At 35.3% G+C, this 19,433-nt stretch overlaps 1 protein-coding gene across 1 annotated transcript in view; it reads right to left on the bottom strand.

Moving 5' to 3' along the window:
- Positions 1-19,201, bottom strand: part of LOC112682662 (paired box protein Pax-6-like) — a 68,639-nt gene extending 49,438 nt beyond the window's left edge. Inside the window, exon 1 of the mRNA XM_025553338.1 lies at positions 18,550-19,201. Coding sequence (XP_025409123.1) covers positions 18,550-18,871 — 322 coding nt within the window. The 5' untranslated portion in view covers positions 18,872-19,201. The remainder of the gene's footprint in view (positions 1-18,549) is intronic.
- Between the last annotated feature and the right edge of the window lie 232 nt (positions 19,202-19,433).

The raw sequence follows: 19,433 nt of genomic DNA on the forward strand, positions 1-19,433 counted from the left end.
CTACTATGAACCGTCAACACGTATTTGCTACACGGAAAAAAAATCGTTTTTATAGCCTCGGTAATATTACTCCTATTCGTTTTGTGCAACAACCGGTGGTGTCTTAGGCCTAAAATAAAATCGCATTTCACAATTATGACTTGTCTGCATGCACGTGTTATTGCTGTTAGTACACGTATGAATGATAACGACAACAAACCTTGGAGTAGGCAACTAGACGACATCTCCGTTACGCCCGGTGCTGCCCCTCCTCGTTCCCTATACATTTTTACCCTGTACATAATTATAAAAAATAGTAATAACATGAAAAAAATATTAATCAAAAAAATGATTAAAAACAAAAAAGTAAATTTTCAACCACGCTCTTTAATTTGGACAATCCTAAGCCTGTAAAAATAAGAATGAAAATGTGTTTTTATACCTCCATAAAGTTTTTCAAGCCCGGGATTCAATTTACCTTGAACCTTTTCAAATCCGAGACTCGGTCTACCATAAAAAGGTATTTCGGACTCAATATATCTATCCCCCGAGGAACAATTGTGAAGCCCTAAAGACTTCGCAGAGCAAAGATCGGAAACCGCTGGTGTTCACAAACGCAAATTACACTCGCACATGTGGTTAAAATATAATCACGGACATAAATAATACATAAAGAAATCAATAATATGTTTAATTATAGGCACTGAGTATACGAATATAATTCTAGCCGCAACGAGTCATATTCTAGAATTACTATTTGAATTGCCCACGAGGCCATGGATACGATTATGGAGTAATGAGTATGATTGAATACTAACAGAAATCAAGTTATTTACTTGTCTGGACACAAGGTATATTTTAAATTTTGAAGCAATAATAAATTAATAAATCGCGTCTCATTCGACTGCGAACGAGACTGATTTGCCAATGTTAAAAGGATATCTTTCACATTTAACGAGGTCAATGAAATGATTTATTCAAGAAAAATGTTTGATCATATTAATTATAAGACATACTATTATGATGCATCATTTAAATTTAAATGCTAATCATGAAAACCAAAAATCTTAATTATTATTAAAAAGTATGAAATATATTTGACAAGTATGAAGCAATAAAGCATAAATGCGACATTGTTGTCAATTGATACTCGAGAGCTATAAGGAATAGATAAAAATAATTTATACATAACAAAAGTAATACCTTTTAACTTTTTAAATATATCAGTTTATAACAACGTATTAAAATAGATCAATACGGAAAAAAATATTTTTACTTAATAAATAAATACATGTGGCAGAATATTTTATTTATTCTGTTATTATCCTGTATATAAGTGCATCATGTTTTATTAGGAAACAAGTACATTATTAATAATTTTAAAATAGTTTATCATAATTACATTTATTACTTATAATCTTTTGCACATATATTGAAATTTCCCGCGTTATCTCAAATATAGCAATAATGCAATATGAATATTTACGTGATCAATACTGTTTATAATGACGTAGTTAGACTTATCTATTTATTTATCTAGAAATTTATTAATTTTTTTAATTTAATTATTTAGGAACATTATTTTAAACAGAAATTAAATGGAGAGATTATTTAACTTTTTAAGCTTTTTTTTGAAAATCGTATTAAAATATTTTGAAATAGTGATAATGAAACAAGGCCGTAACTGGAAAACAATTTCGGGGGAGGGGGTCTAATATTATTATTTAATACAATTTATAATTAATAAACTATATTAACAGCTAAAATATTTCTACTTTTGAAAATTTCGGGGGAGGGGGGTCGGACCCCTGGACCCCCCCAGTTACGGCCTTGCAATGAAACAATAACTATCAAGAGAAAACTGAAAATCTACACCATGTTGAACATTCTATGTGACTTAGTAAATTGATGAATGATTTTCTGCAAATTCGTTAAGTATATTAAATTATAATTTGAAAATAAATAAAATAGAAATATTAAAGAATAGCAAATCGCTATTAGCGATACAACAATAAGAGCATAAATACATTAATACTAGCTTTTGTTAATCAGCGTTGCCAAGGTTTAGTATACCGAGGTTGAGTATTATGAGTGAAAATTACATTCGATATAATGAATTTCGATGTACTGAACCAGTAATTTTTTATCTTGATCCTTTGAAATTCGTTATATCAAACTTAACCCAAAGTGGCAGTTAATATGCCTGAAAAAGATTTATTTGCATCGAAATAAATCTTACCTTTAATGCCAAAATATAATTTTTGTGTTTACAATATTTCCTTATATACGATATTTTTACCATTTTAGAGGGTGATGTCAGTACAATAAGGCTGTGGGGTGAGCTCATTCGTAATCACGTTACGTAAAATAGACCATGGGATAAACAACCCTATTTCAAGTAAACTCTTGCGAATTTTAAAGTTTGATTTGTGACATGTTAATCGTCATAGCGAAGCATACTTTCAGAGGAAAATACAGTTAAATTGAAAAAAGCAGATTATTGTAAATCAAATACATACGTAAAATACATACAATTTCGCCTTAAGCAGATCCAGTTATAATAGTTGCTTTTACAAAATGTCGACGTAAAGGTTTAATTTATAGCCTAGAGTCATGACAAAGTTTATTCGGTTTTAAATCTTTTAGCAAAATTACGGTTGTGCCCACACGCAATAATAGCCATCGGTATGAAAAACCACGTAGGTTTAAAATGTTCAAGAATACTATTGAAAGATAAATGACGTAATTCATATTTACTATAGAATCTATAATAATAAATAAGCTGTATAAGACTTTTTGCATTGTACACATTTTTTATAATAGAACATCCATTATTTAGGTATTTATTGTCAAAATAAATAAATTATAAGTCATCAAAACAAGAGGTAGCAATAAATAACGATGGATAATTTAAAATTTACGACTTTTAAAATTGAACATTTAAAATATAATTATTATTTTTAGCGGTGACTAAAAATATCTATTTTTAATTAATATATTAGAACATAAATATCTCTTAGCTTATTGGAGATATTTTTAATTGGTAACGTATATACAGTTGTATTTGTGGTTAAAGGACTATGTCTTTGTCATTCTTGTGCTCTAACACTCCTACTCACTTTAATCCCTATGACAAAGTTATGGTCGTTAAAATTAATTTTACAATTTTCACTACCTATTCGATAATACTACGTTATTATATTCATGGTACTGTTTTAAAAATATAATATTATAGAATATACTAATACTGGAATGCGAGCAACGATACTCTTGGTCGCAATTAGTCGAGTTTGTTTACATTTGGCAATGGTGGCAGGCAGTCATAAACAGTCTTGTAAAGTTTTCGAATAAAAGTATTTTAATCTCTTTTTTGTATTTGAATACTATTCTAAATATGTTAAAAAATATATATTCAAATATGTATTCTGATTATGTTTTTTTAGTATTTTTATTTTATATTTAAAAACTTAATTAGGAAAAAGTATTTAAAAATTATAATCCTGCCTAGAGGTCATTAAAAACTTTAAAATATAAAATATGTATATAATTAAAATAAAATGGTGCTTGTGATTTGTTATTGCTAGTGTATATAATATTCCATTTCTGTATTCGCGGAACATTTTTATTTTTAGATTGTACTGTTCAATTATAACATTCATAACAATTATGGTTTCAGAATAAAAAATTATTAAAAAAATAAATAACTATTAATCAGTTTAAAAAAGCAGTTAATGAATTTTCCAAGTCTTCTTCCAATGTGGACTGTATACCAGAAATTAATTATAATAAAAATCAATCTGATGATGTATTAAATAATTTTTTTTTTGTAATTGATCTAAAAAAAATATCAATAATTCTGCGGAAAATAAAATGTTGACTTTTTTTTTTTAAGAGTCTAACAAAGAATCAGGGACGTATTTGAACATACTTCTGGGGGGGACTCAAATTTTTTCTTCAATTCAGGCTCAAAATTTACCAGTTAAATTGTTGGTAATATTTAAATCAGGTGAATCCTAATAATATGTGGTTTTTTTTTTTTTTTTAATTTAATGTCGGGATCCACTTAGAATCGATTTTTGTGTATTTTTTTTTTAACACCTGTATGTGTTTTGAAAATTACGCTTGTGTTTTATATGATTTTTCACTAAGTAAGGACCCGATAAATAGTACAATGCAGTATTCACAGCAACGTGCAATTTGATATCGTTATAAAATGATCCACATTAAAAATATTTGAAATGTGTAACTCACATTATCAATTCCTTAAATAAGGATTCAGGGTAGGACGATCGCCACTTTAGCCCCCTAAAATACGCCCATATAAAGAATTTAATTTCTTCGGATGATACTTCTTTTATAAAAAAAGTTTTTTTTTAAGTACAATACACCTTTACCAAGAAGTGCTCCGATAAAACGTAATTTTAGGGTGGAGAGTGCAGTTATGACCAAAGAACGAGGGAAAATGACTAAGACACAAATTTTGAAAAAATAATTATGATTAAATGTAATAAAATGTAAATGTTTTTCGTGTTACTTTATCGCTGTATGATTGTTATGTATGACATTATAAAGAAAAGTAATAATAAATTAATGTACTTATGACTTTAGTATGTATTAAAAAAATTGTATTTTGAGCAAAAAAATAAATAAATAAATATTGAAAAATAGTATATTCTTCGAGTATTCGAATAATTTATCGAGTATTCCATAAAGAATACCTTTTTCATTCGAATATGTATTCTGAACACTAAATAAAAGTATTTTATTTACAAGACTGGTCCGTACAGCGTAAACGTACTGTACACAACTCCTTCGCACGTCTACTCCGACACGTAGGTGGCGGGCGGGATGCTGCAATGTTGGTTTTTTCGATTTTCCGGATTATTACTATTACTGCGATGAACGCGGCGGAAAACCGCGACAATTATCCAAGTCGTTACGCTGACAACAATAATTGGTTATTATTACCAGCAAACGCATTGCTCGCGTTCTACGCTGTTTGTATTTATTTTTTTTCGATTCGCATCCAACCGCGACCGACCATAACTCTTCCAATCTAATTATTATCGTTATTATTTTTGTTTCCATTATTATTATTATTAACCACCACCGCCGCGTATTATACGAAACGCGGACGCACCCAAATGACGCGCTAACGATTGACCGAAACGATCGGTAACGTACAATAATACGTTTAATCCGTCGCCGTTGCTTGTTTACACATCGTTCTCGTAAAATAATAAGATAATGGGCGTCGTCGAATCGATCTGCCGTGATTCGGTTACGTTGGGAATAACGATCTGTTTCGCGGTGAGAAAACCATCACGCCGGGCGAATAAGAAAAATAACGAAAATCAGTGATCACGACGACGACGAGAAAACACACCTCTGTCCTATCCGCGCTCCACATTATATTATTATCCACAACGCCCGCGTATCCGAGCACGTCGGCGGTGATTACTGCACAGAAACGCTATTTAGAAGGCTGTACGTACACAATGGTCGCTTCTCCCGCGCGTACGTAAAATATAATATTATAATGGGCGCGCAAACGCAGTTGTCCCGAGCTACGATGACGATTACACCCCTCCGCACGTGCCTCGCATATGCACCACCTCTTAACCGCACGGACTTGTACGCTCTATCCGCGTACGTGTATAAATAATAGACGTGACGCGCGCACACAACGATCCCGCGTCGATCATTACACGTATTATATCCTCGAGTGTATCCTATTTCTTTTTTTCCTTTCCACATTATTATTCGTTTCCCCGTCCTCCGGACTCGTCGTTAAGGTGCTTATTAGTTTAATGATATAATGCTGCGCGCGATGACACCGCGCGCGCGCGCGCGCACGCGCAACGATTTCGTATCCAGTGCACACACCACCGATTCGTACCCGCTCGGATGTATATTCCAACGCACACGTACACACATAATAATATCCGGTGTACTTTTGGTAGTACCCGTAGCGCCGCGTGTGCATTATTATAATATCGGATCGCGCTCGATGCGGAGACGCAGATTGATTACCGCGCGTATACGTGCCGTGCGCATAACATCGTGATCCTGTAACCCGAGCAATTATTGTTATGTTTGTTTTTTCGACCGATTGAAAAAAAAAAAAAAAAAAAACCGAAAATAATAACGATAATAACGATAAAACATGAGATCCTTATTACGATAGTGTAACGGCGACGACACGACCGTGCGATGAACCTGTACGATGGCGACGGTAATGGGTTGAAATCGCGCGTGCACGCGCGTGAATTCCTCGGCGCGTGGGGTGTCGTTGCGGTCGAGTGTTTGTTTTCCGTTGGAAAACTGACCATTATCGTACATATTACAGTATAGGAGTGACGATCGTTACATTACAAACGCGTAATGCACACGTACAAATATAATTTACGTGTTCAGAAATGACCGCACGCTCACGTCGGTCCGGTGCGATGATTGCCTTGGGTTCAAGCCGCAGCACGACCGTCGTCGCCACACGATTAGGTGTTTTTTTTTTTTTTGCGCCATTACTCGCAAACGAATCATTTGGGCAATCGAATGGTATTCGCAACGGAAAAATATTTATGAATTACTATCGTAATATTCCTATAGGTTTTCGTTTTTAATACTATGTACCGAGGACTATGTACGAAAATTATCAAAAAGAAAAAAACACTTGTCGATCGATTCCCCTTCTTAAACTTCGAAGACCTGCAGGTTGCACTTATGGGCGAGTAGTAAATCAACTAAGTAATACACGACGTATCATCTATATTGCATTGTGTACGACAGGTTGTCATAGCAACAAACGACTGCACGATTTAACGATTTACGCACTATACATCGTTTTCTACTTTTGGGTACAGACTAATGCATCAATCGTTCGTATACTCTTCTTAAAAAAGTATTTAATAAAATAAACACGAAATATACAACGGACAAAGATAAACGTAAATATTCCAATAGTATAATATTTTTATAAACATATTTGTAAAACTGACTTGGAATATAATAAAGGAAATGCATCATTGTACAACAATAATCAAAATTTATTATGGTCGTTTTCAAAAAAGTAAAAAATTCAAAAATAGTAATTACTGATATGATGCTTGCATAAGAAATTTTAAACAGTAAATAAATACAATGAATCGTGTTTGATTTATAAATAATATTTTACATTTAATTTATACATTCTACTGGCTAGCTTTTTTTTAACTATAGGAATATTAAAATTGATCGAACAAGTTTCCATGTTTTACATATAACTAGGATTTTTTTTTTTTAAAGTAAGACTTTCTGACGAGAACTGGTACCTTTAAGTTTATACGGTTCCGGTTATCAATTATTTTATTAAAAGGTTCGGATTCGGATTCCGGTTCCGGTATTAAAGGGTTCTAAATAATTTTTTTTTTCATTTATTCCGTAGTATTTTTTTATACATATTTAAAAATTACATAATATTACCTGCCGGTATTATGGCGTTATACTAGACGATATGGCATAATATATGAAAATTAACTAATTTATATACAAATATATCGCAATAAGTTTTTTTTTTTAACAGCTGTATAATAATGTATAATATTATAGTATTATAATAAAGCCTAAAATTAGTATTTAATAGTATGAGAAAATATGCAAAATAAAATTTCATTTTTGAACAAATTATGTTGGATTCAAACTTGTATCTATAATTATAAACAATAATAATTTATTTGGCCAAAAACAGTTTGTACATGTTAAAGAAGAATATGTATAAATTAAATTAAGTATTAACTATGCATTACAGGATTTGTTGCCTAATTCACCACTGAGATAACCCTCGTAGTCGTTTGGTGAAATTACAGTATTAACCGGTTTAGCCTTTAGTCGTCCGTCTGTCAGCACATAATATTAAAAATAAAATTTAAAAAAAAATTATAGATATTTCAGAAATGTATTAATGCTTTGACATTTTAAGAATAAAATCGTAATTAATAATATTTGTTACGTCCGATATTTTTCATTTTATAATGAGGGTTCCGGTTCCCAATATTTTAAGGGTTATTGGGTTCCAGAACCGGTTGTTTTGAGTTCAGTTCCAACCCCTGCTTTGAACGTTCAGGGAGGAGACTTGGAAGAGTGAGCCGAGTTTCTAGCATCCTGGTCTAAATTTTTTTTGTTCGCTAAAATTCAAGACATCTGTCGGAATCACGTGGCCAATACGAATCGAGATCACTAAGCATATTTCACTGAGCTGTACACTGTAGCCACCGCGGCTACACTCAGGAACTGCTGTTACGGCGCACACCGATCGTCAACGAGAGAAACAGAGAAAGAAAGAGAAGTGTCGGCCGCGGCGAATTAAAACGATTTGACGCGCGACGGCGCGCCGAGAATCCAATAAAAGTAATAACGACAACAACGACAACAACAATCGACAGCGGCGGCGGCTGCGTAACGAGGATTTCCTGCGCGCGCGCACCGGGCGTCAACACGCCTGTACCGCGGGCGACAGAGCGAAAACCCTGGGCCCACGCGCCGGCAGGTGTTCAACGTACGCACGCGGAGCGCACAGCGAAATTACGCGCGTACCGCAAACGCGGCGGCGCTCGTGCGCGGCCAGTTCGTACCAACAGACCGCAGTAATTACATATTTTACGGCCGGCGCGTCCGTGTTTACGTACGAGTACGTTACACGCGCGCGTTCGGTAGGCATCCGCCGTGTGTGTGTGTGTGTGTGTGTGTGTGTGTGAGAGAGAGAGAGAGAGAGAGAGGGACGAAACGCGCATACCCGTCGCGATCGAGTTCACCGCGGTTCATCGGTTCCCTCTGCCAGCCCGCGCTCGACGGCGAACGGCTGCGGTGCGTTTGTCGCACACGCGCGCGCACGGGTTTTCCCTAATGAACCGTGCGCGGGTTTTCCGTCCGCTGTCCGCGCGGTGGTCCGTTAAAGTTAGTTAGTTTACAGTCAACCGGCCGCCGCCGTCCCCGCAGGGAGAAGGCAGCAGTAATTACATCCGCCGCGGCGGGAACGCTCTGTACAGGTAGACGTCGGCGGTACACGTTCCGTCCGTTTCGGTTCATTTGTGAATTCGATTTCGATCGGATCTCCGCCCGGATCCGTCGGCCGCTACACCGCATTACGTGGTGTGTGTGTACAATATCGCCGTGATGGCCGACGAACAGCGACGCGCGCGAGTTAATTACAATTACTCGTCGTTAACACCAGGGAATCCGAGCGATATACGTTGCCGTTGCGGTGACGCGGCAATAATCGTTTCCTCCGGTCGTCTCGTCCCTATTGAATTATAAATCGTTACGCGCGAAAGGGTCAAAACGCTTGTTTTCGTCCGACGGCGATGATGGTATTGTTGTTTATTTTTTTTTCCTAAGAAAAATCGATCGTGTTTTTATTTTCACACTCCGGCCACCGGGGTACGAGATATTTAATCAACCCGTCGTACGGCGCACACGTTTGGACGTCGTATTTACGCGCACGGGGTAAATTCTTACCCCAACGTTATTATTCACTATGCTATGTTATAATTTGAACTTCATTGATCTATTTTTCTTGTTCGCTATTCATATTTATTTTAAGAATCGAATAACTCGATCGGATTTAATTTTAGTCTATTTTTAAAAAAGATAATAGTATTTTCCTGTAGTGAATACGGCCTCGACGCCAATGTACTACGAGTATGTTCGCTTTTGATAACACCGTAATATGACTAAATATCATTGAACATTTCTAAGTAATATGTATAAAAATAGATACTTGTGAGTGAGAGATATACAGAGATTCTACTGCATACAGAGTGATTAAAAAATATAATGATTTCAAAAAACAAAAACACGGGGTAAATAATTTCCAGATATCACTGTATATGACTTTAATACGTTCTAGATAAAACAAAATTTACAAAAATAACATGAAACAACAAACAGTATATTTATAGGTGTATTATTTATGGCTACTGATGAGGACAAACACCTAAATACATTATTTTATTACCTATACGCAATAGAAATATGTCTGGGGTAATTATTTACCGCGTGCGCCGTACGACGAGATAACGTTTTCACGACAATCCTTTATAAGAAACAATATCCTTGATTTTGATCTCCTTCTAAATCCAACCTTCAGCACGTGCCCATATACATTTGTAATTTTCAAGAAAAAAAAAACCATAGATTATAAATACGATTTATATAAAACCTACGATACCAGTGTTTTAAGGGGGAGTAAGGCGCCCATCCCTTTATTAGTACACCACTTTATAAAACATATGTTTTGTACGATGTCTCTTATTGAATCTTACTACGAAAATATTCGTACCCACCGACTGCAATTTATCAAATAAAATTGATCAAAACCCAATTTTAGAAAAGAGGACGTTTCTTAGTTAACCAAGAATGGCGTGTAATGTAATTCTTCACTTCGCATTACGATTTTCGAAAGAGGGGTTGTCGGATTGCACTGTAAGGATAATGTTGATAATCGGTAGACCAATGGTTGTGTGTTGTGCACATATCAGCTCAAGTATAACACGTCGAAAGATGTGACTATGAAAATACGACGGTAAATTTTGCAATATGTCCTGAATTTTAAGAAGTTGGCCGAAAATCGTCCGTACAAAGGGCTATGAATCGTGACTCGTACATGGTTCGACGGAGACCATGAAAAACGGGAGAAAACACAAAATTACGTCATCGCAGTTTCTAACGAATTGTTTGTTCTCCTACACGCGCCGCACATACCGCGCACGTCATTGGTTATCGCGTTACATTGTCGTGTACCGAAAGCGTAAAACGCTGTCCGCACGCGACGACAGTTGAACGTAACGTGTAACAGACGTGTCAGACGGCGGCGGAGCGCATGCCGGTAGTCCACTCGATAAGGATCACGAGCACTCCGTACAGCGTACTGCGTACTACTGACTAACTGCGGTCGAAGTGTTGTTTTCGGTTCGAAGTTCGTGCCATTTTCCCCTTGGCGCCGTCGCGCAGTCGTCTTCGCGGAGGGGATCGCAGAAATCGCGCGCGTGACGCACGGGCTCCTTCGAGACACACAAAAATATTAAGTCGGTCGGCGGCTGCGGCGACGACGACGACTCCGGTAAGTAATAGCAGCATTCGTAGACCGATAAGGGGCGACGGCGGCGACGATGCGACCAGTTTTTTTTTTTTTTTTTCTTTATCGTGCACGGCGCGGCGCTAAAACACTGTCACCGCCCGAGTAGCGTGCGTCCCGGGCGCGTAGTAATACGTGTAGTAATGGATAAACTGGTTTCGCCGCCGTGAGCGCGTACGCATTATGCTGTAATAATATAATATACGCTAATACGTGTACGGTACCTACGTCGCGACGTATCACATTCGTATCGATTAATTGCCCGGGTCGTCGTCTCACGTTAACATCATTACAAGCATTAAAACATACATTAATTTATATTATTTTTCGGGGCCGTCCTCGTCGTCTTCGGATTACACGCGCGCACGACGCGTACGTACACCGCGCGGACGTTAGCGAGATTAGACGCGCGCACACGCACGCGCGTTAATTTTTGGGTCGCCGCCGTCATCGCGCACGTCTTCTTCACGTGTGTCGTGCATGTAAAAATGTGTTTTTTTTTTTTTTTTTTTTTAAGTAATTACACACGTATTAGATGTTTTATTGTAATATTATGAATACGTTCAACCGAAAATACCGTGTTACGATTTAGTTAACGTACACGCCCAAATCGGTCGAGTTCTTTGTTGTGCACGGGACGGAACGGAACAACGTTCAATGACAAGAGGAGTGAAAATCGGTCGTCCGACGGCGGTTATGATAGAGTCCGGTATATCGATTTAATCGATGCACCGCCAACGACGATTTACACTACACGATTGGATTCCAAGATGTGTGCATTATTTATTACGCACCGTTGTGTTCGATAACATTGCGCCTTCTAACTTGTCAATATGTAAAATGAAAATTAGCATCAATAGATTTTTAAGTTTCCATTAGATTAACGTAAAATAATTCTACCGCACGTTTCAACCGCCGCGGTTAAGAGATCACGTTTTTTCGAACGCCAAAATTACGTAGTACTTCCGTCAACCACTCAAAAATTGAATTCCTGTTTTTTTTTTTTTTGTCCAAATTTCCTTCAACGAGACGCGATAATGAAATAATACGTTTTCTCTTCTCTAAACCGATTTCTAGTAACCAACTCATATTTAATTTAAGTTTACAAGTTAAACCCCAAATAAGTGGAACGGAGATTACGTTTTTACCGGACAATGATTATATAAAAAAATTTGATGTTTTGAATAAATTCGAATAAGGCATTGACCAACCTAAGGAATAAGGAGCCTACGAATACCATGTATATATTACGCGCAGAGTACGAAAATCGAATAATGTGAACACTACTCAGACCTATTGGATAAAGTAAACATATCTGTAGAACGTTTATTTTTTAAGTACATTAACCGGGTACATTATCATTATTTGTACATTATCTACCTTTGAGTGGACAAAGTGTTTTCATTAAATAAAATACGACAAAATAGCAATTGTAAGTAGTATTAATAAAATATAATAAAATATGATTATAAATTGTACATTATGATAAATTGTATGCATTGATATTGTATAATAATTTTAAACTTCAGTACGATGCTATCAGTTTATTAATTTTTGATCATTTAGTTTTTTTTTTTAAAAACTTGTCTTCTTTAAAAAAGAAATGTTATGAGAGTTTAAATAAATTAACTAATGAAAAGAATGAGAACTCATTAAATTTAACGGAATCAAAATATAAATATAATGTAAATTATAATATAAATCATGATCAATCGCGTAAATAAATATTTCATAAGTGTCGACTACAAAAAATCTTTGTGTGAAAGAGCTAATGCACAATCTATTTTCGATAGTTAAAGTTTTAAAAATGATTATGGAAAAATAATTGTTAACAAATAAATTTACGAGTAAATGTGAATCTGGCGAGATATTTTTTTCAACTCAAAATGCCACCCGAATCTGAACTGGTCCAATAAATAACTATATTTCATATATATATATATATATATAATAATATTAACTTAATAATACATAATTTACTTAATATTTTTTTTTTGAATTAATATGATTTGGTTTTTTTTCTACTTTATACCTTATGCCTAGCATACTTGATAGTGTACACATTACACTATTCATAAAAATAAGGTGTACTCTACCCGAGTAAAGTATAAAATATTCATTTTCAAACTTTACCCGTAACATATATGAACTATATCATCTTAAAACTAATTCTCATTGATTCACGATGAACTCGATGATTAGGTATAAGGTAAAGTATAAGAGTGCAACATAAATGGGGCGAAAACTAAAAGTTTTCTAGTTTCTGATACTTTTGACCGGACACCATGTACATACATCCGTTGTAAGCATTGGTCTAGGTAACGTGCGATGTACGAATTTATTAATCGTGGCCATTTTTCGGTAATAGTACGTGCAAGAACAATGCTTCTATAATGAGCAGGGCCTGATTTACGCAAGTGCAGATGGAGCACTTGCACTTGGTCCCTAATTTCTGCCCTCCCCTCAGGTCTCCGTAAGTTGTAGAAAATTGTATTTTTAAATTAATTCTACAAACATTTATTTTGTAAAATATACCTAATACCAACTGTCCATGTTTAGAGTTCAGTATATTTTAATTATTAAATTGTCAGTCGAATTTTGGTTATTTTTGTCATTCCACTCCCCAGTTTAGTTACCATCACAAAATATTAAAATAATAATAATAGAAAATTGTTTGAACGTCGGAAATGTTTGATACCTAAAAACTATTTATAGATTTATTCGAGTCCAATATTTACAGATTTACCCGTCGTTGGTGATGCTATGAGTATTTCGATCACGCAATCACCATTTATAGAACCACTAGTTAATATTTATTTCGATTTTGAAATTTTATAAATTTTGAGATAGGTATTTGACACTTTTAAACATATAAATATTTTTTTCACCATCAACATGTCCCCCCCCTCTATGCAGATTTTTTTGACTTGAGGGACCCCAAAAAAAATTGTGCACTTGGCCCTAATTTTATTAAATCAGGCCCTGATAAATGGGAAGTATTAATGGGTCCTCGACGACAGACTAGACGATAACCACTGGAACAAGGTCAGGGTTTCGTTGTTACGAGCGTCGTAGTCTTGTGCGTTATAATAGTGTGTGACCGATAGAGCCGTGTCACCGCGATGGAATTCGATAGCGGTCGACCACCCTAGATTACGCGCGGCGTCCGTCACCGTTTGACCACGGCTACGAGCGTGATTGAGATAACGCGCACAAAACCACCCGTGGGTCAATACGAGCGTTATTGGTCTGCAGTCTTCGGTAATGCAATATAATTACTTAAACGTATACATACGACGACCTCGACGTTAACGAGTTACAGTGGGTTACATATAAATTACGTTGAACCAATTAATTGTAGACCCAACAATTATTCTATAACCTCATTTCATTTTCGAATCGGAATTTTTCATGCTAGACTTTGTGATAGTATAAATCACGTGTATGTGCTCTATTACTGTATGTTTGACATGTTAAAATTCCATCCGAAGTTTCCATCAATTAGACGAGAGTTTCGAATTAGGAAATCCGTGACATTATATGTAAACGGTATTGCCTATAAACGTATACGTGAAATGCATTTATGACAAACTACACACTGATTTTTCTCTCGAAATGGTCAAACATACACTGCGAATTGTGAATAAATTAAAATTAATAATAATCGTTTACTATCCGTACACTATTACCTGTAAACTATTGACGTACGGACCACGGTTTATATTTTATTTAAAGTGGTTAAACTAAAACTTCTTTATCGCTCATCAATTATAAATCATTCCAGCAAGAGAGATTAAATAACTAAATTATTTATTAGAGAACAATAACTTCATTGTAAAATAAACAAATTGTTTATACAGCAATATCAAGAAACATATCGATGTTGAAGTATCCTTAAATGTGTATACATAAATAATCTAATAACGAAGCATTTATGTTTTTCGAAATTATCTAACCACGAGGTCACCAACCCATCGATTGCGATCTTTAGCGAAATATAGATCAATCGTAATAAAAATGAATTATGCCATTATAAATTTATACTATTTATGTTTTTTTTTTTTTTTATAAAATTTAAAAAAGTTACATGATTTGTTTTGTAAACACTAATGTAATATGATATCATGTGTCAACTATCACAAATTTAAAATATTTTATGTAGCTAGACGTAAATAGGAATGCTTATTAGCTATGTATAAAATCTAATAAACAAATTCGAAAACATAATTCACAATAAACTATATACATTATAAATCACTTTTGATCGAAATTTAAAAAAAAATATCAACTGTAGTAAGAAAATAACATTTACGATTTTTTATTTTTTAACTGAATATTTTACGGAAGAAACAAATACTAAGATTGGAAAAAAAAATAGTAAGATTTTTAACCAATGAAGTTTCCATTTTTAAAATGTCACTGTAGGAAATTTCATCATGTTACCTTCCCACAAATTTAGTTTTAGTCGAGCGTTTAAGTCTTCCGAGTTTTCATCTCACAGAGCCCATCATTATTCGTATGTATTATAATAATACATATAGAGTCATAGCAATGGATGGAGAAGTACCTACGTCCTGGGTGAAATTTCTGAGAGGGTGTAAAAATGAAAAATTTGCATTTTAAGTTAAAAATTATAATGTTCAATGTTGTATATTATATTTACAAAAACTTCCACGTATGTATTAATCAATTGAAGAAATTGTTGAAAATAATATCTAATAATTATAATACTTTTAAACTACAAATACATAAGGGCGCATTTTGAAGTTTCGTTCGGGCACAATATTTGATTGCTATGGCATTGAATACATATATTACACGGGTGTTATACAGTTATGGATTATAAGTATATAATATGATTGTATACAGGAGATACTACATAAATTATTTACGGTAAATTAGCCTTTCATCGCACGTGTTTAGTTCTTCATTATCTAAATGTAAAATGTGCTACAACACATTTTGTTATATTATACTTAATAATATACAAAACTGAACTTTGACAGATATTATACCTAATTTGACTAAACGACTATTAACCAGCATATTTCGATACACTCACAATTGTAAAATATTCACACGTCATTACCCACGCTTGTAAAACTCCTACATTCAGTGGTTACACAGGTATATACGATTTGCCTGTATGCTATATTGTTGGTCATCGTATCGAAAAAAAAGTACGCTACACCGGTATTTGTATAAAGATTATTGAGCACTATTATTCACTTGGAAATTCTCAAGTACACGTGAAATTGAATTTATTTATTAGTTAATATTTAAAATATTTACACATATCGACTCGTCTTAAATTGAGTATAAAAGTCATGAAGACAAAATAAAAATATACAAAACAAAATGATTTTGTACATACGTGTAAAAATGTAATGCATTAGTTAGACCATAAATATAATTGTTCGCAATTCTCGGAGAAAACTAGTAATGACAATTACCTCAGTAATATTCAATTTATTTTCATTGAAAAAATTCAATTCAAAGTAATCACTTTTATGACTTTGTATAAATTTTTTGAATTTTTTTTTTGATATAATATAAATTACTATGCGTAAATATAAAGTTACCTACATTTTATTAACTTCTATAACTTTTCTAGGGCACAGTTAAAGTATACAGTAACATTAATCACTCTATCCACATTCTCAGTACTAGCGATATTACATGTACAATATATTATTACAAAATACAATAATTATAACTACAAAGTACGTAACACAATTGCATATTTTAAGTTAAAATATCATTTAAAAAAACCAATATAATAAAGCATCACAACTATGTACCTAGATGTTGCTCGAAATATTTATTTTTTTCACTACCTCATACACATTTTTATAAACTTTTGTTTATTATTTATAACAGTGGCGTGGTGAAAGTATTATTTTGGAGCATTTGCAATCCAAATGTTTGGAGGTTGGTGGTTCCCCTACCACAAAATACCTAGCCACATAGGTGACTAGGTATATCGAAGAAAATAAAAATGTACTACGTATATAAATGTCTCTTACTATGCAACCTACTTCACACATCCTACAGCATAAAAACTATTGTCCCGTATAAACTCTTATAGTTCAAATTAGTAGTAAATTAGTTCGCCGAAAACATCGATCCATCGATGCAGATAATCGTCGTCGGACGGTAACAAATTCATTATTAGGGAAACACAGATAATCCGTTGGTTTCTAGAAATTCACTCAACGACTGCGATTGTTTATACTCGCGTGATATAATTACAATGCAGAATCCTTGGCATCTATACTGCCAAAAATATTTTATAAAAATTACACAATATTCTAAAAATAAAAGACTATTTCAAGATAACAATAATGAGAACTACAAAAAATGTGATATATTATACTCACTGTATTATTTTTAAGTGATAATAAAAATTTGATGCACAAGTGTGCTATACATGGTTCATTATATAAATAGCAACTGGTGCTAACTTATAGCTATACCAATGTTAGCAAAATTATTAAATCTACGTATACATACACTACATAAATCAAGGTATAAAATAATTAATGAGTGTAATAAATTAATTAATTTAGTTGGGACATCTGACAATAAAAATCCCTCTACAAATATATGCATAAATTGCAATTTTTCAATTATTTTGTTCGTGGTGGAAATGATATTAGGATGGATAAGAATGGGGTAGATATCTTGTATATATTTTTACTTCCCACCAGAAATGAGTTGAACACGCCACTGGTTTATAAATTGTAACTTAGTTTTTATCTTCTGCGAGCATTGATCAATCTCTCGTGCCCTTATCGTCGTAGCAGCAGCAGAAATATTTCTGTCGCTGCCATGTTACTACATACGTATTATATACATACAAGAGATATAACCAATTGTCCGCGGGGGCGCGTGATCTTTGAAATTGATTTATGCAGTTATGTACTGCCATGTTCGTAGACTATAGTATAGCCAACAGAAATAATTGTTATAAATGATATAATATCAATTATCCATACACAACATATTCCCCTAAAGATAATTTATGGAAAACGAAGACATTGAATGTATTCCGATTTGTGTAATTACTGAACATTATTATTTCTATCCGAGCACTCATAGTCAGCATAAATATAGAATACATAATAATAATATCCATCGAATAAAAAAATATAATACGCTTTAAGGTAACGGAATCATAGACACGATCCAGAGAGATTTTAATAAACGCATTTGGAAGTTTTCCGAGCACAACTGATTCTAATTTTACTTAACCCTGACAACATTACCGTGCGAGGTTTATATCTATTGTTCTATTTTTAAAACTGCGTGAAGAATACGTACGAAAATGACGAGACTTGACGGACATTTTTTTGTTCGCTCAGTCACAACACGTCTACGTACGTTATGCTAATGCGCATTTGTACTCGAGTGAAAAAACAAAATAAAAAAAAAAAAAAAAACGTTCAGCAAAAACTAACCGTCATCTTGGTCGCGGTCGTTGTCTTCGTCCGCGTTCCGGTGCCGATGGTTGCGTCGCATCCGACGATGGTCCGCTGCAGTGTCGTGTCCGCCGCCATCGTCGTCGTCTCCGTCGTGACGACGCTGTTGAACGGTGGTCGCGATGTCCTCACCGACTAGGCTTCGGATGGAAAACACCGATTTGGCGGGCCTACCACCGGCACCGCTACGTCGGCGACCGCTGCCGCCGTCGTTGGAGTCGCCTCCGCCGCCGGAATTAGCCCGCGTACTCAGATCCATCACTACGGCCGCGCAATGGTTACGAGTCTCCGAAGCAATCATCGCGGCGATTGCGCGGGCACTGCAGATGGCATTTATCGGTAGCGCGTACACCCGCGACCTTTGAGGTACGCGCGCACGGTGTTTGTTCTTATTGGTATCGCGCCGCGTTACGTTCGGGGACGCGTGAAACGAGAGCCGACGGCGAATGCACCTGAACGAAACAACGGACGAACGGACTCTACGCGATACGAGAAAAGCAATGATATGTGTATGTGAGCGAAGCACACGCACTGCGCCGCTGATGCACTGGTCCCGACGGTGTACACGCAACGCGCGCGCGAGACGGACTATACGCAACAATCGGTACGCAACAGCGAACTGCCGGCTGACTGGCCGGTACGGCGAACGGGAACACTACACGCGCGTACAACGGACGCGCCCGCGACGTGGTAGTGGTGGTGGTAACCATGGTGTCCGTCCGGAGGAGGAGCGCGACCGGGACCTCCGCCGCGGAGTTGACGTGCCGTGACGGTGCCGACCAATCGGCTGTGTCGGACGGCCAGTAACCGGATATTCCTACTCCGACGCGGAACCGCGTGAAACCGCGTACGCTTTTCGGCCG

This window comes from Sipha flava, unplaced genomic scaffold (assembly GCF_003268045.1).
Source record: "Sipha flava isolate LNK unplaced genomic scaffold, YSA_version1 208_pilon_pilon, whole genome shotgun sequence".
NCBI lineage: Eukaryota > Metazoa > Arthropoda > Insecta > Hemiptera > Aphididae > Sipha > Sipha flava.